Source organism: Cryptotermes secundus, unplaced genomic scaffold, assembly GCF_002891405.2.
Source record: "Cryptotermes secundus unplaced genomic scaffold, Csec_1.0 scaffold572, whole genome shotgun sequence".
Classification (NCBI taxonomy): Eukaryota; Metazoa; Arthropoda; class Insecta; order Blattodea; family Kalotermitidae; genus Cryptotermes; species Cryptotermes secundus.
This window is the reverse complement of record NW_019725849.1, coordinates 1,456,032-1,481,649: the sequence shown is the minus strand read 5'-3', so window position 1 is coordinate 1,481,649 and position 25,618 is coordinate 1,456,032. Positions and strand designations below refer to the sequence as shown.

General features: G+C 39.4%; 2 protein-coding genes across 6 annotated transcripts in view; both read left to right on the top strand.

Moving 5' to 3' along the window:
* The first annotated feature begins 158 nt into the window (after nt 1-158).
* Nucleotides 159-21,571, top strand: LOC111863746 (TNF receptor-associated factor 6). 4 transcript variants are annotated; one of them, XM_023850332.2, is made up of 8 exons: nt 159-406; nt 1,986-2,057; nt 6,886-7,016; nt 7,100-7,214; nt 8,184-8,306; nt 14,249-14,371; nt 17,700-17,983; nt 19,785-21,571. In XM_023850332.2, exons 2-8 carry the CDS (start codon nt 2,010-2,012, stop codon nt 20,113-20,115), a joined length of 1,155 nt encoding a protein of 384 aa, XP_023706100.1. In that variant the 5' UTR covers nt 159-406; nt 1,986-2,009; the 3' UTR covers nt 20,116-21,571. The 4 variants fall into 4 exon arrangements, with proteins under 4 accessions (XP_023706100.1, XP_023706103.1, XP_023706101.1 ...); XM_023850335.2 differs by having other exon boundaries at nt 164-406; nt 17,703-17,983; XM_023850333.1 differs by lacking the exon at nt 159-406 and adding an exon at nt 548-600.
* A 279-nt stretch (nt 21,572-21,850) lies between these two features.
* LOC111863748 (troponin I) overlaps nt 21,851-25,618 on the top strand; it is a 192,921-nt gene continuing 189,153 nt past the window's right edge. For both annotated transcript variants that reach the window (XM_033751202.1, XM_033751201.1), the window contains exon 1: nt 21,851-21,901. In XM_033751202.1, the coding sequence (XP_033607093.1) occupies nt 21,866-21,901 (36 nt within the window). In that variant the 5' untranslated portion in view covers nt 21,851-21,865. The remainder of the gene's footprint in view (nt 21,902-25,618) is intronic.

The following is a 25,618-nucleotide window of genomic DNA, read 5'->3' as shown; positions in this document are numbered from 1 at the left end:
CCCCGATTCCAGTCTTGACCGGTCTTGACCTCCCCGCCTTAAACAATGCACAAAAGAGAACGTATCTTTCCATTTATGGTGTTTTACTTCATGTTCGGTCATTTTATAAACGCACTTGATCCTCTAAATGGTGTGTGTGAGGTGTCTTTCTCTCAGGAATGATTTAATACAAAAATCACGAAACGCAATAATGAAAGTTATCTCACGGAGTAAATGTGAAAAACTTATTTGACAATCTTTCCATTGAAGGTGTTTGACTTCATGTTCGGTCATTTTATAAAGGAATTTGGTAGTCTTAATGGTGTGTGTTAGGTGTCTTTCTTTCAAGAATGATTTTATACGAAAATCATGAAACACAATAATGAAAGTTATCTCACGGAGCAGATGTGAAAGACTTATTTGACAGGTATGTTTATTCCTTGGCCTTCAGCTTGACAGTAACTTTAATCGGAAAAACTTGATCCCTAACCTAATTTCAGACTGCTGTGAGGGAAGACGCATCTCATGTCAATTTACTTTCCCTCCATTCCATCATGTCATACGGAATCACTTTCTGAGGAACTTCAGCAGACAGCAGAAAAGAATTCTGCGTTCAAAAAGGTTCATGTGAATATTAGCAGATATTTTGCAATCTGCTCAAGCTAGCTAACGAATTGTTACAGTTATTATTATTCGTTGTGGACAACGTGGAAAACATTTCAGACAAATTCATATAGACAGTGTATGTACAGCGTATTGATGTAACCTCCATATGCCAACTGCTAACCTCAAAAAATATCAGGAGTTTGCTGTACTGGAATTTCTTTAGGAAGTAATCTTCCTCCTACACTGAGATGTTTGATTCACGATATGAAACTCTATAAGCCAACGGTATATAATGGCTTTTATATAGAGCATTGGCAGTTGTAGGGGGTAAAATATGTTAGAATCATTGTCTTTAGTGAAGAAACTTGAATGAGAATGGTTGCTGAGTTTAGTCAAGACTTATTAATTTCAGAATGTTTAGCTCTGNCGGTATATAATGGCTTTTATATAGAGCATTGGCAGTTGTAGGGGGTTAAGTATTTAGTGAAGAAACTTGAATCAGAATGGTTGCTGAGTTTAGTCAAGACTTAATAATTTCAGAATGTTTTGCTCTTGTCATTACCCTGCTGTGAATAAGATCAGTGATTATGTGCAGTCACCACAGTTCCTTACATGTTGTCATGTGTACCTGTTGCTGCATGATTCACTAGGGTGAGCTGTGTCAGGCTTGTGATTGATTGATTGATTGATTTATTTCGTCACTGTAGCTTGTGGTNGTCATGTGTACCTGTTGCTGCATGATTCACTAGGGTGAGCTGTGTCAGGCTTGTGGAAGCTGTTCTGTATACAGCTCCTTTCTTAGGAAATTTATGTGCATCAGAGTTTGAGATTCGTCCCTCTCCAGTCACCTGTTAACATGTCATCCACACAGTAGAGCCCTTTCAGCATTACAGTTGCACTTCTGTGCTGCTCTTGTGGTACTCTCTTGTATGAGGTGGTCTGTTGGAAGCCATATGACTGTTTGATTTTTTTGTTGAAGAACATGGCTCTGACTAGAACACATGCTAGTCTGATCATCACATATTTTGAGATGCGTAGTGCTCTCTCTTGAAATCTGGTCTTTGTGCCCTCAAGAGTTTTTCATAAGGTACCATTCAGAGACTGTATTGTACACTAGGCAGCTGTCTGCAGGCTGCAGATCGTCCCCACAAAATGGTGAGATTGAAAATGTAGCAGTTTGTGGTGTTTAGGTAGAGGGACAAATCCCCCTGTTTATCTCCTTGACATGTCAGATGTGTTAACACTTGAGCTAATTGTCTGACATTTCTGTGATGATATTTTAACAGGCTGTGACCACTTCCTGTTCAGGATATAAACATGTTCACCCTTCATTGGGCACACTGATATCCCAAGACTATCACAGTTGTAATTACTTCTCTGAATTTGTGATACATTTACAGGTTTTTAAGAAGGCTGTGGATGTGATGGCAGCACAGGAAGCTCGAGGAGGTTGTGCACAGGAAAGCAGCATTGTAAGTAAGCATGGTTACATGATAACAGAATTGCAGGGTCTGGAACAGCATGGTCAGAATCATCAAGATGCTCTACATTTAAATGCACATTTTAGTTTTCTTAGCCTAGGTGAGAGGATAGCATGAAAATAGATCTTAAAGAAATGTGAGAGTGAATGGTATTCATCTGTGTTGTGTTAGAATTAAGTATTGGAATCTTGTGAACATGAGAAAAAAAGAAACTTTTTGTTCTGTAAACGACAGGAAATTGTTGACTCGTTGAGTGACTGCCAGTTTCTCAAGATAATATAATTTATGCATAATTTTTTTCACATAGTGGGGGGTGGAGTCCAACTGGGTCAACTCAGCATGCCGGCCACTGATTGGCCTATTGTACCTGCCCTGGGTGATTATGATGATGGAGAATTTGGTGGAATGAAGATTGGCAAGGGAAACCAAAGTACTCGGAGAAAATCTGCCCCAGCGCCACTTTGTCCACCACAGATCCCACTTGTCCAGACCCTGGTTTGAACCCGGGCTGTCACGGTGGGGAGCCAGCGACTAACCGCTTGAGCTGTGGCACAGCCTGGCTGTATGCATAATTACTGGGGCATTATCCCTATGGCTCTGGCTTCTATATGGCAGTATTAATGAAGCACATGATGCTTTTATTTCCTTAAAAGATTTTTCATTCTGTGATTCCCGTACATCCAGGAGAGTAGCATTGTCTTTCAATTCAGCTGTTCCATAATGAAGTAATTGTTTTTCCAGTATGCTGTCAACCGCAGCTGTAATGTCTGTCTTCAGTTCTTCAGCTGTATGCATACTGTTCTTGTGAGCATTGTCCAGGAACCCCCATGAGAAATGACAGGGATTCATAGGAAGTACTAGCTTCTGAGATGTGATGCTGTTTAGTTCAGTAGAAGTCCACTGAACCATGTGGTCCCTGTGAAGAGCTGAAATTGAGGATAGGGATTCAAGTCAGAGGAGTGTTGTATGTGAGACCATAAGTAACTCTGTGGTGTAGAGTTCTTGTGAAACTAATAATTGCTTAGCCAGTCAATAGATTCCCCACCTTTTGTGGAACCACGTGGTTGAGCATGGTGTTCGTAAGAGCCTGCTACTGGGTTCTATTCTGAGCTGTATGAATCTCTTCTCCTGTTCTTAAATAATTTTGAAGAATCTGTCCCTGTATAATATTTTTTAACATACCAGTTGTTACAAAGGAGTTGTTAGCACCCCTCTGAACCCCCACCCAAGAGTCTGATTAAAGTTTCCTTCATTGAGTTTCAGGCCTTCAGTATTTACTGTCTTGTTGAGGAAGACTGGTCCAGCAGTTTATCAGGTTTATTTTGTTTATTCGTAATTTATGTTAATTATGCTTTCATTTGCTAAGATTATGTACTAATTTTAGGTACTATCCTGGAAGATTAATGCCTTCTGGGATGTGACACCATGTAGTCTGGTAGATTGATGCCCTTGTTTTGGAAGAACCTAGTGCCTCCATCTTCAAGATAGAAGAGCAGAGAAGTCCACCGTGATCTACCTTAGTACATGGCTTCACATCCCAAAAGACAGCTATCTTTATAATCAGCACCATGAAGAACTTGAGCATCACATACTTTTGTAGAATTTGCTTAGAGCGATGAGGAAGACCATGAAAAGCCTCAGCTAGGGTAGCCAGTCTTCAAGCTGAGATTTGAAACTGGGTCCTCCCATATGTAACAAGAAGTTTAATCACTTGACCATAACATTGGTGTTCCTGCAGGTGAAACACACTTATGTCATATGTCATTATTAATGCAAGGTGTCTCCATAACTGATATACGAGAGTCATACTGAAAGTCATGAGCAACAGTTTTTGTAAAGTAACATGCTTTATTATTGACAGACCAAATACACCACCTCAATCTACAGAACTTTCTTTATTTCTCCACATAATTGCCACTACTTTATACACATTTCTCCCAGCGTTCTGGGAGTTTGAAAATTCCCCTTCTGTAAAATTGCATTCCAGCCATCCGAAGACACTGACGCACTGCTTTCTGAATTGCCTTCCTTGTCTCAAAACGTCCTTGCAGCTGATCCTTCACAAATCCGAAAAATGGTAGTCGGAGGGTGCCAGATCAGGGCTATAGGAGGGGTGTGGAAGAACTTCCCACCCCATCTTTATAATTGCTTCCAATGTGAGGCGAGCGGCATGGGGGCGAGCGTTGTCATGCAGGATGATGAGGTTTCGTCCCGGACATTTATCGCGCAATGCATGATGGAGCTTGTGCAGCATCTGGACATAACGAGCAGAATTGATGGTTTGCCGAGGTTCCAGGAATTCGGCCAGAATAAACCCCTCTGCATCCCAGAAGACTGTGCCCATCACCTTTGCAGCTGAAGGCACTGTCTTTGCCTTCTTTTTCGATGGAGAATGCAAATGGTGCCATTCCATACTCTGCCATTTCATTTCAGGCTCGAAATGGTGAAACCAGCTTTTGTCACCTGTCACAATACAGAGCATAAAATCATCGCCTTCGTGTCGATCTCTCTGCAGCGGTTCTGAGGTGATGGCTTTTCGCTGACCTTTGTGGTCTTCGGTCAATTACTGTGGGACCCAACAAGCACAAACTTTCCTATAGCCCAAGCTTTCAATCATCTCCTGTACTGCACTGTGCCCTATTCCAAGTTTTCGGTCTATTGTGTCCGCAATCACATGCCTGTCTATCATGTTGAATGATCTCATCCACTCTTTCCTTGTTGCATTCAGTTGAGGCTGTTCGAGGTCGACTGCTCTGAGGCTCATCTTCTATGCTGGTGTTTCCAACTTTAAGATGTTTCACCCATCTTTGAACACTGCTCGCCCCCATGCACACACTTCCATAAGCACGCTGAAGTCTCTGGTGAATTTCTGCAGCAGGGATTTCCTCTTTCACAAGAAATTTGATGACAGCATGCTGGCGAAACGACATATCGTCGGCCATTTTGTTAGGAGTGATATTGGTCACATGATGCAAGCTATTGATGTCACAAGACACTCAAGGTTAACACAACAGCTGGTTCCACGTATCACCATACTCTCTTTAGTCTGCTGTTGCCAGGTTGCATGCAAAAAAAAAGTTGCTCATGACTTTCGGTACGACCTACGTATATTCTGTTGTACAGTCATTGCACATGCAGACATTTAACGCTAAGGTTTTCTTTTCCTTATGACTGTATTATTTGTTCAGTTAATATTGGTATTTCACAGATTATTAGACACAGTGGAGTGTTAGATGCACAACTGATGCTGTAATACATTATGTAGTCGTTAACTTCTTCTAGCTCTGACCATTTTTGTAGGAAGACCATGAAAGCTATGTTAGCTTTTGACACCTTTGTCAAATTCTTCCTTTTGCTGTCTTTATTTTTATTTCTTTATTTGAGATGGTGAAGGAACAAAATATTTTTCAGTTTCTGTGTTCAGTGATATTGACTGTAATTTATCGCATGTGATTTAAACTCTTAGTACATGGAAGACTCTTCTATCTTTAACTAGCTTAATAATTAAAAACAACACCAGCCATAATGATTACAGTACAGTGTTCTTGAAATCCCAGTGTACTCATTAGAGTTTCCCAATACATGGTCACAGATTTCTGTTCTTCGAAATGAACTGTGATTGTTTCCATTATCTTCTGCTGTGCAGTGAGGAACAAACCTAAGTAACCCACACTTTAATGGGACTTGAATGCGTCTTTTACCCACCAGAACCAATGCATTAGCCAGGAATCATTGTATGGAACTTTAGACGTGTGCACAGGTTTACTAATCGAAAGTTGCTTTTCATAAAGAATGGATATGATTTGAGAGTGGTTAGATACACAACAAACAAACAACCCATATTTCTTATTGAGACATTTCTTCTAAGGAAGAAACCCTACATCATATGTACACAAGTTTTGAGAATGTTATTCAAAGCCTACATGACTTAAAAAAAAGTTGTGTTCTCAATCTGTTTTAACAGGTGTTGAGAAACAGACCCTGTTCTTAGGTTTCATCTCTACAAAGTTGTGTTCTCAATCTGTTTAACAGGTGTTGAGAAACAGACCCTGTTCTTAGGTTTCATCTCTACAAAGTTGTGTTCTCAATCTGAATTGATTCCTGTAGATTAGTTGGATGCCTAAACTTTTGTTGCTGGATGTTACAATCTCTCCACAATGGACTTGTTGATGAAACACTTATTTTCACGAGTGACAAAGCTTTGTTTCATCTGTGGCTCTGAGAATGCCCAGAACACCCATCATTGGGACACCAAAAGTACAATAAATGAAGCCCCATTTCATGACCAAAGAGCAAGTGTGTGGTGTGCTGTTAGTGCTCAGAGAATGATTGGGTATATATTCTTTTTATTGTACAGTGAACTCAAAATGTTATGTAAACAGTATTTTGGAACCATTCTTCCAAATACTCACTGAAGAAGAGAAGTATATATGTGTTTGCAGCAGGATAATGCAAGTGCCCACACATCACAACATTCTGTGGAGGGCCTTCATGAAATTTCTGGTGAAAGGATAATTAGCTGATGACTATGGCAGTCTCATTCATCAGATTTGAGTGTGAGCAATTTTTACATTTGCCAGAAACTTAAAGGCTAAAGAGTATGGGAACAGTGTGCCTACTCTACAGGATTTCCAGAACGAGATTAGGAGTGTATTATGCAATATGACAGTAGATGAGCAGCAGCAGGTGTCCCAGACTTTCTTGGTGCTCAGTGTATCTTTGGACTGTAAGATACACTCAGTTTTCAGGCAGTTTTTTGCTGAATAAAGAGTGCATTTTATGCTCCTGAAAATATTGTAAATATGTTTGATGGTTTTAGCCATGCCTGGAAGGAGACACACCTCTAGAGGCAAGATTTGAATGTCCAATCTGCTTGCAATGTCTCTCAGAACCTGTCCTGACACCTTGTGGACACCGTTTCTGTAACAGCTGTATCTGCGCATGGTTAAAGTAAGATACACTTCCCAGTAACACTATCACGTCACTCAGTACCATGTTTTCTAGTTGTAATCAGCTGTGATAATCTCTTGTAGACGTGAGGGTGGTGTGTGCCCTGTTGACAACCAGCCACTCAACTCTGACAAGGACCTCTTTCCTGACAACTTCACCCGCAGAGAGATTCAGGAGCTCGATGTAAAGAACCATCAGGTTAGTTGGGTTTAGCACATAAGAGAAATGTTTTCTTACAATAAGTTCTATAGAGTATTTGAAAAATATATAGCAGAACTGTTCACTTTTTAGTATCTACATGTATGGCCTCTCCTGTGTATGACATCTGGTCACCACTGTTAATACATTAGAGAAAAACCTTCATGTAAGGTTTTATTTCTTTGAGAGCCTTGGCTTTCGTCATCAAACTGAGGAAAGTTGTAAATGGAGGTAATTTAGTATTGAAGTTATTGGCTTGGGATCACTGAAATCAAATGTTGAAATGGGGGAAAACTTATAAAAAAGAACATTTAATGGTTGTTCCACCACATGTGCATTTATGCAGAATAGTTTGATACATTTGTCATTCTGCCCTGCGGTGTTATTTATTTTACTTTGCTGAGGCCCCAGAATGAAGTCCTGTGGATCAGTCACCTCCACAGCTCCCTTGAGGTTTACACTTTACCTTTGATAGTGAAAAGTACTTGTTCTAGTAGACAGACCAGAGGGGCCAGGAGGGAGGATACAGCAGTAGGCAGAAAAGGCAAAGCCTTGTGTTTGCCATCAACTCCAACATTCGTGGAATGTCTTTCAATGGTCACAGTACATTTTTGTTATATTGATTCTTTAGTTATTTGTTGACACTTCTTCACTCGTGTACATTTGTAGTGTAATATTTGTGCGTAACTAATTGGAATGTATGGGTCACAGCCTGTTCTAAGGATCTGTAACAGAATTTGTATGTTGAGACTGAGGGAACGTGAAAAATCTCAGTCAGAATAGTCAGGCTCTTGCACTAAGTTTCAAACCTGGGGTGTTCCATGTATGAAGCAGTTCCTTGAAGAGAACCTTTTTTTCTGTATTGTGCACCTCATTATCTCCAGAAAACCTTAACAATTACACACACACATGGACCAGAGTGATGTTAAATTCATAGACTAGATGGTTACCTGCTGTTTGAATCCACAGGGAGGAATAGAGTCGGGGACGCAGGTGGTGGAGTGCAGTTTTCGAGAAGTTGGCTGTCTAGCAGCAGTGCACCCAGATGAGCTGGCAGCACACCTGGACACTCAAATACACTACCACACCAGTGTAAGTATAGCCCCAAAGTTTCACACTGTCTCAGTGTTTGTAGTTGTTGACTTATAAACAGTATTTTCTGCCGGTCATGGTAGCCGAGCGATCTAAGGCATGCACTGTCTTCGCTCGCTCGGAAGCTGGGATCGTGGGTTCGAATCCCACTGAGGGCATGGATGTTTGTGTGCGTTTTTCTGTGTTTGTCTACAGGTAGAGGCCTTGCGATGAGCTGATCACTCGCCTAAGGAGTCCTACCATATGTGTAAGATCTAGAAAAACCAAAGTGAACGGAGTTCATGGAGGTAGGCCTAGGCCCACTGGGGCTGTAGTGCCAAGGAATAAAAAAGCAGTATTTTCTACAGAGTTTGGAGGAATAGTTGTGGTCTGTCTCGATACATTTCACATTAATTAATTAATTCATTCACTCATTTTATTTAGCATTCATAATTGCTTCAACAGAAACACTTGATCAAGTCACATCATTAAATACATCATTCTTGAAATCCTTTTGCCCAAATGTCTAAAGATTTAGAATTTGTCAATAATAAAATTACTCTTGATATGATTAAACTTACAATTAAAATATAACACACACTATCAAAACCAGATAAATAATCAAATTAGATACAATACATAAATCAAAATGCAAGTTGATTTAAAAAAATGCCTATCATACTAGTTTTATTAACTTTGTGAGTTTGTTGAGAGAATTTTAGGAGTATGGCAGTAAATCAAAAGTCCCTATATGACCATGTCAATCACCGATCACATTAATGTACTAAAAGCAATCATTTGTTATCTATTTACAATGCTGAATAGAGGTTTACTATGCTTACTACTGTCCCTCTAAAAGAAACTCATACAATGTATAGAACAGATGATCTAGTAAAAATACTTTTTGCTTATGTTGAAAGTCTAAAAACCATCTGATTTTCTAAATTCCAAAGGCAGTGTGTTATACATTTTAATACCCATATTGATAACACTTTTCTTAAAAGTTGATGCGTTACAATTTGGCACATGAAAATCATCTTTTCTTCTGGTATTATATTCATATAAACCTGAATTTCATGTAGAGTATAAATTATATTTCTGAAAATGGCACAACACCTCAAAACTATATACAAGACGGTAACAGCTAAAATATTTAATTCTTTAAAAATAGGTCTTCATGATGTGCTGCTATTTACACCTTTCATTAAACAAAGCATCCTTTTTTTTATTTTCAGTATTTTCTTATTTTCACTTTCTCCACCCCAGAAAATCAAACCATAACTTACTAAAGACTGAAATTTGACAAAGTGAATGTTCCTGAGTATATAGAAACTCACTTCATCTTTCAGAGATTTAATAATATAACATGCCTTATTCAGTTTTAGACACAAGGACTGAATGTGTGAACTCCATTTGAAATTATTTGTTATATTGATACCTAAAAATCTGAACTGTGATAAGCTGATTATTTTTTGAAAACCAAGATTCTAGCTGGATCATCACTCTTTTTATTTTTCTTAGAGAGTAATTTTATTCTTATCTGTTGCCAATATATTGGTATCATCTGCAAAAATAACCACTTTTCCATTGATATGTGATGGGGTAAATCATTTATATATAATAAAAACAGGAGTGGGCCCAAAATAGACCCTTGAGGTATTCCAAGTTTAATATTCCTCAGTGTAGAATTGTACCTGTTCATGGAATATTTATGTTGTTAGAAGTTATTTCTACATACTGTGAATGCAGTGTGAAGATTTTAACCAAACATTAATTTTCCCTCTTATTCCATAATGAGTCAATTTTTCAGGAAATATATCATGATCAATAACATCATATGCTTTTGTGAGATCAAAGGATATACCAACTGCAAATGACCGCCTGTCCAATGCTTCCTGAGCATTTTCAATAAAAGGCTGATATGCAGATATGGTCGACTTATTTTTCTGAAACCCATATTGATTTTCCATTATAATCTGTCAGTTTTTACACATGGAAAAGCATTTTACATATGATGCTACATTCAAAAGAAAAGTTGTTTTTTTTTGCTGAAAAGATAGGTAATCATGCAGGTGGTAGAAAGTACACAATAAGTCAGGCATGTGTATGTCATTAGCAAAGTTTTCATGCCTGACAAATAGAAAGTCTTTTTTGGGACCAAGGAAAAGGAGAAATCCCGAGATTGATGCCTCAGTTTTAGTGGATTTCAGAGATTTATGAAATAAAGGATTACCTGCAATTAGGGAAGCCTTAATGTCAAAAGCAAGAGAGTGTACTAGAAACAGTAATATACCTTTCAAGTCGTGGATGGTGTTGAAAAGTTTATGAAGAGAGAAAACTTATCATTATGATAAAGGGCGAAAATTAGTCAAAAACTTCCTTCAGAATTTTTAAAGTGCTGTTTGTCTGGCATTCTTTGGGGTAACAGTGAAAAAATGATGAGGGTGCATCATTTTCAGAAAATGAAAGTGCAACTGAAAGTTCATTGGGTGAACTTTCAGATTACATAGAAAAAATAGAAAGGAATATGCATGTAGTGAAATTTTTAAATTTCCATTTTATTCTCTTGTATTTTCCATTACTCTTCACTTTAAATGTGTTGTAGATATTCTGTTATTTTAATTGATGTGTTCCAAATAAATCAATTGAAATAAATACACCTTTCTAATTTTTTTCCTAAAATCCTCATTTAAAAATTGGATATGTCTTAAATTTTAGGGTGTATTATGTTCGGAGTAATACAGTATCTGACTGAATATTTATCAGATGGAAACAGTTTTCAAATGTAAGTTGTATAAAAAATTAACCACATTATGTGTTCAATACATGCTTTCCCCAATTCTTGCAGTTTTCAAGAAAATTTAACAAAAGTGGTATCACGAGTATATTCTCGAACTTCCATGTGTAGCAGTTAACCATGGTACAGTCACTGTTACGAAAGTAAAGTAATGAAACTCAGTATGGACTTCAAACTGCATCAAAATCAAATTTGTTCTCTTCTTTTAATGTAGTGCTATATTACAGTATATCTTTGAAGCATATATTAAATAGCTTATATACAGTGGAATTCCTGTTAATGTTTCTTCATTTTAATGCATTTAACTTTGAATTTTGATGTTCCAAAGTCAATAATCTGGATTAAGTTTCTTCCATTTCAGATTTTTCTCAATTAAGTGTTTAGATCCAGTGATGCCAAATAAATCTGAAAAGGGCTTTTGCTATACATTTAATTTTTGTGTAGTATTTGTAATAATACCCAACATTGAAGTCTTGACAGTGGTTGTTTATTTATTCTGTATATAGTAGTTCTGACTTCTCACCAGTTTCAGTATCATCACCTAACAGTGAATACAGTATATGTTACTTAGTGTGATCACTCTGGAACACAGCTTAATTGGCAACAATAACTGATGAAACAGGAATGTATCTGTACAGCATTGTTTATTGTTGCAAAGCAGAAATATGTATGTAAAATGGTGGAAGTGGACAGAAAGAAAACTTCCAAATCATGAACTATAAAATACTTCAAGTTAACTGTCCACTGTATCTTCAAGAAAGTCATCAATAAAAACAAAACTGTCATAATGTTTTTGGAAATTCATACACCATTAAAATCGAATAAAGATAATATTAAAATCGAGGATTAGAAAATTTCTTTTAAAATTCATTGTCTATTGTCTTCTCTGAGAAGGTCATTAAAAAACATATTCACATCAGAGTTCAGGAACAAACAGGGATGTTACTTAATTCCACCCTGCATGCATCAAGGCCCTAATAAGGCAAAAATGTGATAATAGGAGCCAATGTGCTGATCATAATGAACATTGTTTTTTATGTGAGTATACATCTGATTGGGACTATACGAGGGGCAGTCAAAAAGTTCCCAGAATGGGGGTATTGCAATATAATAATAGGACATGCAGCAACATGTACCTAATCACCTTCAAAGTAGGACCCTTGCACACGCCCTCTCCCCTTCTCTGATGTCTTCCATGGTTGCGAAACATCTCCCCCTAATTCCCATATTCATAGTAGGGAACAGCCAAAAGTCACCCAGAGTGAGATCCCGAAGGTACAGTGGTTGGGTGAAGACAGTAATGTTTTTCTCAGTGAGGAATTGCTGCACAGCGAGTGACGTGTGGCTTAGTGTGTTTCATGATACAGAAACCACTGTCCCTGCCACTTGTTGCGTCACTTCCTCTAAACTGCACTGTGCAACCTCTGCAAAAGTTGCACATAGAAATGATCAGTGAGAGAGACCAACTTCTTGCTCCAACTCCGCGATGGTTGTTCTTTGATCAGATTGAATCGGTTGTAACACATTTTCAATAATTTCTTCGGTTCTGGATGTCGAAGGCTTCCCGCTGCCCTGGTCTTCCTCCAGCATCTCCTGTCCATTCTTAAACTGGGAAAACCAGTCATAAACTGCATATTTCTTTAGTGCAGTATCACCATAAACTTGCTGCAGGGCCAGTAGCATCTCCGAAGCAGATTTTCCCAATTTGCACATGAACTTGATGTTCACACATTGTTCAAACTGCAACATTGTGCCAAATGACGAACACTCGTGTCTAACTCACATGGAACAGTAATGACACTGCATGCCAAAACCTGTCCTGACGGACATGCAAGCAGACATGCTGAGCTCCCCACAACAACAATGCATGCACTATCTTGTCTTCTCATTCTGCAAGGGAATTCCAGGAACTTTTTGACTGCACATTGTATAAGAATGATGACATTATCCATAATTGGAATAAGCAGCCACTTTAGTTGCATGTGAATTTAATGTTTTTTATTATGAAGGAACAGTTCGTCATAGTCCTAAATATTCTATTCACGATTCCATCTGCGTCAAGTGCCTGCTAAGTGTACACTGGACTCTGTATGATATTGTTTTTCTAAGAGAGGATAATAGGTGAAGTATGACATTGACATTTTGTTTTTAACTTGACTCATCTTTATTTTTACATAGATGTTCACTCTATGTGTTACTTTTCAGTAAAAAGTAGTATTTTTATTCTCTTTCTAATTATGTACATAGTGATTTAAATATAATGTGGAAGATGGTGGCCACCACAAAATTTGTATCTCTTTGTTGATCCATCTACAGTAAAGACTGACCAGCCGTCACACATATCTTTTTGTGATTGCTGCACAATTCACTAGGAACAGAAAGTTTGTCTAAGCATACTGTTTGCAACTTGCTAGACACAACAAAACAAAGCACAAGAGCAGGATGCTTTTACTATTCACAATCAAGGATTGCCATTATTAATTCAGTCAACAATTACTTGTATCTGGTATATTTTCATTACTGCCATCAACATAATGTTTTATCAATAAAGAAGGGGCAGGAAAATAAAGTAGAGTTACTTTTGTTAGTTCCCGCTCAGTTCCGCTACAGCCTCATAATGCTTTGCCGCAAAGTGCCATTCACTTTCATATCAGTTATTCATGTGTCAAGCTTCTCCAACCAAGCTACATGTTGAACCCATCAAAGACTCCTTGATTTGAACAGGAAATGAATGTCCCACAAAAAGACACATTTAAGTGATTAGTCTACTGTGCCACGTAATTGACAGGTCCTGGCTTTGAATCTCAATGTGGAGACCATCCGTCTTGAGGTCTTCCATGATTACCCTAGGTCCCTCCAGGCAAATTCTGGGATACTATTTAAAATAGCCCAGGGCCACTTCTATGCCTTTTAAAATTCTTTGCTCACATTGAACTATGCACTTGGAAAGCCATTGTTAATTAAACAAGAAATATTTCTACTTGTTGTAGCATTTTTTCCATTTTATATAGGTTGGTGGACAGGCAGTTGACTTTCAGTGCTAATAATGCTTCTAAAATAGTGAACAGTCTAAAAGGGAGAGAAAGGAGAAATATTGAATTGTACTTAGTTGCATAGTTGTGCTTATTGCCAACTTTGGTGTGTACAAGGTTTTGTTGTCTTGCAGCTGCTGAGTACAGCATACAGCAAGTTGCAGGTCTGTGTGCAGGGGCAGAAGATGGATGCAAAGGCACAAGAAGCAAGCAACCTCTGGGAGCCTGACAGCAAGGCACAGGTGCATCAGAATGGGGCAAGTACCTATGTACTGTGACAAGGGCTCGGCAGATTCCAGGTGCCAGGTCACTGTGGTGCCTAAAGTTTACATTTTTGTGCCAGTAGGTTTCTGCAATATTGTTTTAAAGTTCTCCTGTTTGAATGCATGAGAAGTTCTAAATTTCATGTCTTATAGTCCTGATTCCATCATGGAAGTTCACCCGTAAAACTGGACGCTGGACCGCTATGTTATCAGTGTGGATCATCGTGTTTAGCCATACTAAAAGTAAAGCTATCCCTGTAACAGGCCGTGATGGCCCATAGGGTTGTGAGACGTTGAGGGTCCACATTATCAAGACAGTCGGCTCAAAGATGGCGGTAAGGTTGTCAGCCTTACGCGCCGCACTTTACTCCCCAGGAAAATTATTTAATTAATTCCTGGTACTCATTTCTGTTAGAGGCTGAATCAACCCCAGGGCCATAGTGCGGCCGGAGGGATTAGGTCAATTGCAAAAAATCCAGTGACCTCATTGGGACTGGAACTCGTGACCTTCTGGCTTGTAGCATAGTGCTTCAACGAACTATGCTACTGCGTGCCCCATTTAGCCATACTAGTATTTGAAATGAATTGTCATCCCTTTCTTACTCATGTGATTACCATATAAGTATGTTTATTATTTCTCATGTTGTTTGAATTCCAACATGTTTTGGTCTCATGAGACCATCCTCAGGGAGTGTGTATATTAACAGGAAACTACAATTCACTGAACATGTCAGAGTACTAATGACACAAGAAATGAACCAGATATACTTAAATGGAGATTTACATCCGACTGTAATATGCATAGTATATCCGAAAATCAAGTATGTAATCCCTTTATGCAGGCATCCTCTCCTCTGATGCTGTCTTTGTAGTGAAAGCCTGTTGAATTTTAACATGAGTGATTCTGATGGATTGTGATTTAAAATTGTAGCTGCTCAGAACATATTTTTTGTCACAATGGAACATTTCTGTTTGTATTTTATAGTGCTCACTAAAAGTAAGATATTTCTTCTTGGAGGGGTTTCATCCTGCCTTCTAATTTTTGGAGGTGATACCATAGTATATTTATTAATTTATGGTGATTTTATGACACCCTTAATAGCTCAGACTGTATGATACTGAAAACTGTGATCATGCTCATCTTTCTTTCCAGTATTAGACCCATTCAGACCTGTTATGGATATTATGAAGCAGAACCCCGCCATCATTTCAGAGGTCTTTGCAGATTTCTCTCGTATTTGATTTCTTTAAGATAAAAAGGTAGAAAAGGACAAAGCTTTTGTCACAGGCCATAGAGGCCCATAGGGTTGCGGGACGTCGAGGCCCCCACATTTTCTGAACAGTCGGCTCTCAGATGGCAGTAAGGTTGTCAGCCTTACATGCTAGCCATCCTTTACTCACAGGAAGATTCCTGATACTCATTTCTGTTAGATGCTGAGTTGAACGCAGGGCCATAGTGCGGCTGAAAGGATTAGATAAATTGAAAAAATCCAGTGACCTCATCGTGAATGGAACCTCCAACCTTACAGCTGATAGTGTGGTGCCTCAAGAAACTACACTTCTGCATGTCCCATAGAAATATAACTTACTGTTGTAAGAATAGTAGGACCTACATTCCTTTAACAGACTAGTAATTCAGAGCTGTATGTCAGTTACATTTTCTGGTCCTTTATCATTGTGTTATGGAAGGAGAAAGGATGTTATTTTATGCAAGGTAGTACTGCAGCACACACTGCTGATTAGTACTTTGATCTTTATCATCCAAAAGGGAATACTATTTCCCATTAAATATAATTTAACTGGTGTAGTGGGAACACACTGTTCGTTACATGTCGTTGTTGTTAATATTTTTATATGTCCAAGAATAGAACTCTTATTAACTTTCAGTGTGTAAATGCATTCTTAGTCATTGGAGACTACCACATATATCTTCAGTTTGAATTGTTTACATTTCTGTCTATGGAGCTATTCTTACTTTGTCATTATATGGAGTGTCAGAACGACACCAGATATCTAAAGATTTTTCAGAAAATGTCTTGGCTTGTCAGTCCATTAATAAAATGTATATACCCTTGGCCCCTTATACTATGTTACTGGAAAAATATTATAAGAGTACAGGGTCATTTGGCTTGTGGAAGGTGTGTGGCCTCCCTGTGGAGTTGTCTGGGATTGAGGCATCCCCACTCTCTATATTAGGTTCCTGACCAATTCAAGTGTGATATAGCAGTGTAATAATATTGAACTGCAAGAGGCAAGGAGAATAAAATCTTCAAAACTGAAAGGCCAAGGAGGTCATAAAATAGCTTTTTCATACATTTCAACTGGCTACTGATGGATTTTTTCTCCTCTTGCTTCCATTTTGAAGCATAGGGCTGATTTATCAGTTTCATGATCATTTTACAGATGGTAGGACTCCTTCAGTGGGTGATCAGCTTGTCACAAGGCCACTACCTAAACACAGGACATAAAAAAAAACATGGAATAAATGCATATACATACCAAACATCCATGCCTTGTGAGGGATTTGAAACCGCAATCCCAGCTTCTGAGCACGTGAAGACAGTACACGCCTTAGACCGCTCACCGTGACCACTACTGAAAGATTAGGTTCATTATGTGGTCAGGTTTGTCCACATACCCGATGTGTCCATCATAGTCTTGTAGTATAGCTGGTTGCAGATCATTTCCACAATAATCACAGAAATTTCCCTCTGCTGGAAGACAATGCATGTTTGTTATTTGTCAGCATGTTAAATTCTGTATGTCTTGAAATGCTCTTGCCAAGAAGTCAATTCTAACCCTGGTCTTATTGTTATGCGCTGACAGTGTCACTGCAGTTTATGGTCTTAGTCAAGGTACTAGGTAATGGCTATGTAACAACAATGGAGTAACTGCTGGAAGTGGTGTTTCCTGTGTAGTCTGTGCCCAGGTTCTATGACGAGAACCAGCTGCGGTTATGAGACAGTCTTGAGACAACAGTTAGAAGAGTAGGGTTGGTGTGAGATGGCTGCCAGCCTGCGAGGGTGTGAGCCTGGGAGCAGAGAATCATCCACTGTTGGAGGATGTTACCAAGCAGCGCAGTGGAAACCACGACTGAGAACACTAGTTTTTGTTTGATAGTGATTTGTAAAGTGTAATCATGAGTTGTGAAAGGTCCAATAAATTCAGTTACCAATCCAAACCCTGTCTGTAGTCATTCAGTCACGTGACACTATGATTTCAGTCCTTGCAATCCTCAGTTTTTTTCTCAACCCACTCCCCCCCATGTATTCTTGTACAATGTTGAATTCTCATTACCTGAGGGTGGCTGTAACTATGTTAGCAGGATGTTCAGCAGCCATGGCAGGGACTATTGCGGTCACTGTATGAGCGTATCGTGATGCTGGAGCAGCGGAACCGGGAGCAGGACATCCAACTTGATAACATGAAACGACAGTTGTTTGCAAACATTGATCAAGTTTCACAGGATCTCGCTCTACGTTATTGCAGTGGCACATACTTGTGGACAGTGACTCAGATATCCAGCAAGTTGGAAGCCATGGCAGCCAATCCCACACGCTGCATGTTCTACAGTCCAGGGTTCTACACTGCCCCCAATGGGTACAGGTAGGCCAACATAAAATTAAAAACTTTGACATTCTGATATTCATTATATTCACTTGGCTGGCCTCACCAAAGAATGGCTTGGGAAGGAAGTGAACTGCATGTTGGAGAACACTTGTTACAGTGTTTTAACAATCAGTACCTAAAAGATTTAAAATCTAATTTCTTTATTCTGTAACCATCTATGTGTCAAAGAGATGAAGTCCTCATCCTAAAGGCTGGGCATGTGATAATGTCCTGCGTGGCCAGGACGTGGTGATAAGATGTGTTACAAGCAATAGTGGAATGATGTTTAGCAGGGGAAACTGAAGAAACTTTGGAAACGTGTCTGCTCTAATGCCACTTTGTCCACCATGAATCTCATTTGAAGCCATCGGAGATTTACCCTGAGGCCTTGCTGTGGGAGGCAAGAATCCAACCACCTGAACTCTGATGTGACCACAAAATTCCCAATGAAATGAGTTTTAAATTGACAGTAGTTTGAAACAAGACAGTACTTTATCTCCTTTGATTTTTATACCGTGTATACCCAAAGAGCATGAAATTAATGAGGATGTTGTACGTCAGTATTGTTACATGATTAAGAGACTGTACACGGGGTTTGGATTGGTAATTGGATTTTTTGGACTCATAAAGATCATAACTACAAGTAATTATTGCACTGTCACCAATTTACACTTTACAGTTCACTTGAGCATGCACTAAGCCTTTTCAATCTGCTTTGTTTTCACCGGATCTCACCTAGTAACCTGTTCCCATTCACAGTCTTCACTGGGCTGCTTGGTAACATCTTCCAACAGCCAAGCACATTTTCTGAACTGATCACGCCATCAGTTCAGTAGTATAAATAAACAGTTTATAATATATATTTAATTTATATAAATATATTATTATTATGGTATTATTTTTGGGACCAAATGATTTTAATTTTCTAGATGGGAAACTGTTTTAAACAGGATCTTAAGTGCGGTTCATCATGTGCCTTTTCAGAGTATCATTTTACATGCTAAATTGATTTTGGAAAAACTACAGGTGTATAATGTTGAGGAAAATGTGAGTCGTATGAGAAAGAAATATATTTCCATTTATTTTCTTGATCATTTATAATTGTAATTTTGAACTTGGCCATGTAACTGTTGTGCAGTGAAGCCTCATTTTGAGGTTATTTTTGGGAGCAGTGGATTTGAACACCAGACTTGAGGAAAACCTTAAGTGGAGGAGATTTAACAATGAGATTGTTAACTTGGGGCGACTGTAATTGAAAGCTGAATGAAGGAACTTGAATGGGAATTCTGCCGTACTTCCACATTTCAGCACATAATTGCTAATTAAAAAAATATAATATGAACTGGCCACGATAAGATTTCTACGCAACATGTAATTGTATTTGTCTGGGGAGTCTCACTGACAGTAACAGGCTTGCTTTCATGACATCTTCACCGTATCACTTGTTTCATTCAGTTTCCTTTATTGATTAGGGTCAGGCCATCTCAACATAAAAAGGGCTTCAGCTCTTAGCTGTGTACTGAGTAAAGAAGTTCAGTTCTCACTCTCTCTTTCTCTCTCTCTGCCTTACCTTTTTCAATACACAGCTGACTGAAAAGTACGTGATTTAGTCAAATCATTTTCTAATGTACAAGAAATGTAGTAAAATATTCAGAGCTTTTGCATTGTCAGAACAAGTGTGAGAATAATTTTATGATGTTGAAATGATCATAGATTTGTGTATTTCATCTGTGCAGAAGTAAAAGGGTTATATGAAAATTATTAGCAAGTTACATCTTCTTTCTGTTCATTTGTGCAGGTTCTGTGCACGGATGAACCTGTCTCCAAATGACCGCACACAGGTTGCTCTTCTAATACATCTGATGCGAACAGACCATGATGATAGTTTGGTCTGGCCATTCACTGGACGTATCACTTTCATGCTTGTGAACGCCAAGGACTCGAGCCGACACGTGTGTGACACCATGATGTCACGTCCAGAATTGGCTGCATTCAAGCGTCCACTGCGAGACATGAACCCGCGTGGATTCGGGTACACAGAGTTTGTGTCAGTGCTCGATCTGTCTACCCAGGGGTTTGTGACATCGGATGATAGCATTCTGATCAAACTGCACATTCTTGCTGTGTGATTCAGAATTCATGCGAACATCCCAAATTAATCACGGGTAAGTGTTTGAAGTGCCATGTGCCATGTGAACCATCTTGACTGAATCTTTATCTTGATCCATATACCAGTGCAGTGCCTTTAGATGCCATAGTTTGTCACACATATTGACATTGAACAGGAATTTGATTAAGATCAGAGTTTATATGGGTTACTGAATGCATAAAATACCATGAGCAAGTGCTGTCCTCACATGGTCCCTCATCAAAAGTGCTCATGTTACACAGTGTTGTTCAACCTCTTGAATTTTTGCTGAGCAGCATAAGAAGTGTTGGAGGGATCCTAATTGCTCCATTGTAGCTTGCGACATGAATGGGAGGGAAGGAAGTGTTGACTTATTAAATGCCAAGTTGGAAGTTATAAATCAGTGGCAAAATTGTAGCAGTGGTTCAATCAAAGAAAACCCCCCAAAAAACTGGAAATGGGGACATCAATGTAATTATTTTGGAATGGTTTGCAAGTGTGAGAGCTAGGAATTTTCGAATACATGGACCAGTGATATGCGAACTTGCCTTCAGTTGTGGATGTATAGAAACCAAAGGATATTACAAATGATGATGAACCATGACTATTTTTTGATCCATTACCGAGCATAACTATGTATTTGGAAGGTGAAAAATGTTCTGGTGGAAAACTCTGCATAGAAAGGTTGACAATTTTCCTTTGTGACTGGAGAGATTAAAAAATCTTTGGTTAAGTGGGAAGCCATCAAACGGTTTCTTTTTAAGAACATGGACATAAATAAACTCCCTGCTGACTTGAAATATATCAAGAAAGCCTGGATAACATGTCATGCAGGAATGGCTGAGAGCATTTAATGGAAAGATGAAACAGTAGGAATATAATGTTCTTTTGCTTTTGGGCAAAGTGACCAAGTATCCTTGCATTGAACACTCTAATGTATGGCTTGCATTGTTCTTTTTTCTGACACCACAAGTGTATCTCAACCCATGGACCGAGGAGTTATAAAATGTGTAAAGCTGAACTACTCTAAGCTCCTCATGCAATCTCTGGTAGCCAACATGGAAGACCACATGTTCTGCCACCAACTCGCCAAGTCCATCTCAGTCCTTGATGTTGTAATTTACATGAGTGATTCTCAACCTATGTCAGACTGCAGCCTGGTAAATTCTTTTTTCTATAAGATGGCCTGGTATTCTCAGAGGTGTATATGAATGTTCTTTCTATATCTTTTCATCAACCTAAACACCACTATAGTTATAACAGCAAACTTTATTTCTTGTGATGCGTTACCTGAATGCCCTGACCTCGTCAGCAGTCTCATCAGGATGCTAAGAGACTGGTTCTCACTCTATCATGGTTTCACTCTAAACATGTAATTCAGAATGGTATATGTTCATAAATTTACTAACCATGGGCTTAGAGTGATGCAGAAATAAAAAAAAAAAGCTGGAGTTTTATATGGTATTTCTGGAAACATTCTTTGATGCAGAGTCCTGATTGATAATCAGTCTCCAGAACACTCTCCCTCTCTCTTGTTTCCTTGTTTGTGACAAACAGCATTCTTTTATGACCTCGTTTTTTTTTCCGTATGGGTGACTATTTCTTTTATTAGGCGTGGCGCAGGGTTTTCAGACAGTGTTGATGTGACCAGTCTGTGACACTTGCGCTGATACTTAGATCTGATCGCTAGGTCAGCGGGCGCTGTTGGACTCTCGTACAGGTGGCATGAGCATGTGGATGATAGTCTATCAATGAAGATCTGGAGTCCGATATCACGAACGGCAGACGTAAGTTAGAGGCTCTAACAGATTCACTGTAATGTGTGGAACTCTGTGTTTCACTAATAGTTACTGTATAATAGTTCCAGCTCTCTCTCTAGTGTTAAGTCATTGTGAACAGTGTCGTTGCTTCTCTAGTTCACTTGTGACCTTCCTTAACTTTGCAACACAAATTGCGACTCGTTACCACCTGGCTGTAGACATCCTCAACATTTTGCTTCCTAAACAGCTTTATAATAAACAACTAGTCTATTTACAAATACAGTTTAAAAGAACTCTGTTAAAATCTAGACCCAATTCAGTTTGTGTCCTTTATAATGCCTCTCTTTAAAGGAAGATGAGTGTCTGCCACGTTGTGGTTCCGTTGTTTGATGAACAGGACTCTTAGTGTCGTGCAGTTGTTCGGACCACGCTGTGTTGTTATATTATACTATTGCTAGTGTGACGGACCAGGATGAACCAAGTCAAAAAGATGCCTCTGTAATTTGTTCAGCACTTTATGTCTCCCTAACATATTGGATAGCTTCTGTGTTCTGCCGATCATACGGTTATCTTACGTGATATTCAGCGCAAGTTTGTAAGATGCAGGAATCTTAGCTCAAAGAATATATTTCCATATTCTAGTTAACTCCATCAGTGCCCACTGCTTTTCTTGTGTGCTTATATGATCTCCTTCATGTCTGTGTTTCCCCTCCTATGACTGCTAGGCTCCTCTTCAACAGGAGGTTTCAGCTTTTCAGTTTAGGAGCTCTGACTGAGCAGAGTAGCAGACGAAGACTGAATATTGTCTGTGTTGAATGACTGCTTAATACATAGGATCAGACAGAGGAGAGAACACTAATTTTACTGAATGCGGAGTAATACTATGTGACGCATGTTCGTCCCGCCAAGACTTGCTTGTATAAAATATTTTCAGATTTGTGACGTCTTAACGATATTTATGGAGTTCTGCACGATTCTTGTGTTGTGATGAATTGTGTGGAATTATAAGACGAAACACGAATCTCGATTTACAGCCAGACACACAAAACCAGGAATGATGGTGTTTTCCAGTAATACCTTATGCAGAATAAAAATCCAATGTTAGTTCTTAAGACATTGTACATGGTAGCTAAAGTAAGGTTTGAGTGATTAGTTTTATAATCATATAAAGTCAAAAGTACAGGAATTCCCTTAATTCCCGGGATTTTTGTCCCGGATATGTGAGTGCGAAGAAAATGGAAACGTGAACATAAGTCAGTGAAGAGATATGCATATTGCGATGCCACATTCCCTCGATTCCAAAATGACATCAGTTGTAAGATGCACCCTTAATTTGTAAACGTATATAGTTAGGTTGCCGGTCATGGTAGCCGAGCGGTCTAAGGCATGCACTGTCTTCGCTCGCTCGGAAGCTGGGATCGTGGGTTCGAATCCCACTGAGGGCATGGATGTTTGTGTGCGTTTTTCTGTGTTTGTCTACAGGTAGAGGCCTTGCGACGGGCTGATCACTCACCCAAGGAGTCTTACCGTATGTGTAAGATCTAGAAAAATCGAAGTGAACGGAGTTCATGGAGGTAGGCCTAGGCCCACTGGGGCTGTAGTGCCAAGGAAAAAAAAAAATATATAGGTTAGCCGTCACCACAGCAGAGCAATTAATCAGTCAGTATTTTACAATAGAATATTTATTTCCTGCTGCGTGATTCGGTTTCATATGACCATCATCAGGCAGCGGTATAAGAATATGTCTAGGGTCACTGAACAGCTAATATGGATCCATATGTGGTGCACCGTGTCATACTCTATGATAAGAATTGTGCTTCGAGTTAAACATGGAAACTGTTGTAAGGGGTTGTTATGTGTAGTGTATCAGTGAGCACAGATATGACGTTGAACACTGAGCGATCTCTTTCCGTTGCAGAATGTTAGTTATAGACAGTGTCGCATAACTTCAAACAAGGCCCCGCATTCCTAGTCAAATCCTGCACGTAGCTTGTGGTGCGAGGAGTTTTTTAACACTCATTCTTCCACTGGCCGTCTGTCACTTTTCACACCCTCCACCCCCTTGTCCGAAATTTTTCTTCTCTGCATTCAAGGTTACTCTTGGCCTTGTTCGAAGTTATGTGACACTTGCTATAATACTTGGCATTTTCAACTTTCAGGCCCCCTATTACATGCTTTATTACATTGTAGACGTACAGCTAACCCTGTAACAGGTCGTGGGGGTGCATAGGGTTTTCAGATGTGAAGGCTCTCACATTTTCTAGACAATTGGTTCACATATGGCGGTGAGGTTGTCAGCCTTACACGCCTGCTGTCCTTTATCCTTCAGGAAGATTCCTGGTATTCATTTCTGTTAGAGGCTGAGTTGACCCTTAAGCCATAGTGCGTACAGATATTTCTAGCAACACAAATACACAGAAATAGTTTCGGAGTCTTCTTTATTGCTATCCCATGGCTAGTGTTATGGACATGAAGATTTTCCTTGCACTCTAGTCATGTAGTATATTTCATCGATGTTGATTCTTCTGCAAACTGTCGTGAGAGCCTCAAGTCTAATGAGTTTATCATTGATGCCGTGTTTGTCCGTCATCATAGGCTAGCAGGGTGGATGCAGTGAGTCCCAACCATAGCCGCTGTCACACGCACAAGAGTTTTACTTCTCTAATCTTGTGCAGTGTCCAGCAGCTGCAGTGAGGGGCTCTAACATTCTGTGAAGACACGTGGTCTTCTGGGGTCCTGAAATGAAAATATCACTGATTTATAGAACAACTTCAGAGACAGTGATAAGTTTATGGCCAGCATTCCTGTTGTCATCAGGGAAATATTGCCACCCACTGACAGAGACTCTAACCTTGACATCTGTGGGGTGAATGGACACAGACATACCTGCTGTATAAAAAAAGGTAAAACGCAAAGCTATCTCTGTAACAGGCCGTGAAGGCCCATAGGGTTGTGAGAGGTGGAGGCTCCCACATTTTCTGTAGACATTTGGCTCACAGAAGTTTGTCAGCCTTGCACGCTGGCCGCCCTTTACGCCCTAAGAAGATTCCTGGTACTCATTTCTGTTAGATGCTGAGTTGACCCCAGGGCAATAGTGCGGCTGGTAGGATTAGGTAAATGGAAAGGAATCCAACACATCGGGGCTTGAATCCGCGACCTTCCAGCTTGTAGCTTAGTGCCTAAACCAACTATGCTACTGCGTGCCCCAACATACCTACTGTGAATACCATAAGTTCATAACATATTGGCCACTGTCTGAACTGAGCTAAAGCAATTGTGTTTGCACCTCTATGGAGAACATTCTTATTTCAGTAGTGAAATATTGTGCCTGATGAAGACAGTGGCATGCAGAATACGTACTGAATGAATGACGCAGGTAGTAGTTGCCGATTCATGCTGCTGCCGTGTCCGACTTCCTGCATTCCTCACAGCTCTCAAAATTAAGGGGGCCCATACACGTACGAGTCTGGCTGGTGAGTCTGACTTGACATGGGTTCCAATGAGCCAAACTCATCCGTGTGTGGGTTGCCACGCTCATACATGTGTGGTGAAATTAATCCAAGGTTGGCTCCTCGCTGAGCCAGACTCGTACGTGTATGGGCTGCATAAGAGTCTTGTACTGTATAAGGAATACTGTCCTCAGGGATAAGCTTTCTTGGTGGATAGCAATGTTTCGGAAATACCTATTTGCCAAAACACATGGCACCATATTATTATTATTATTATTATTATTATTATTATTAT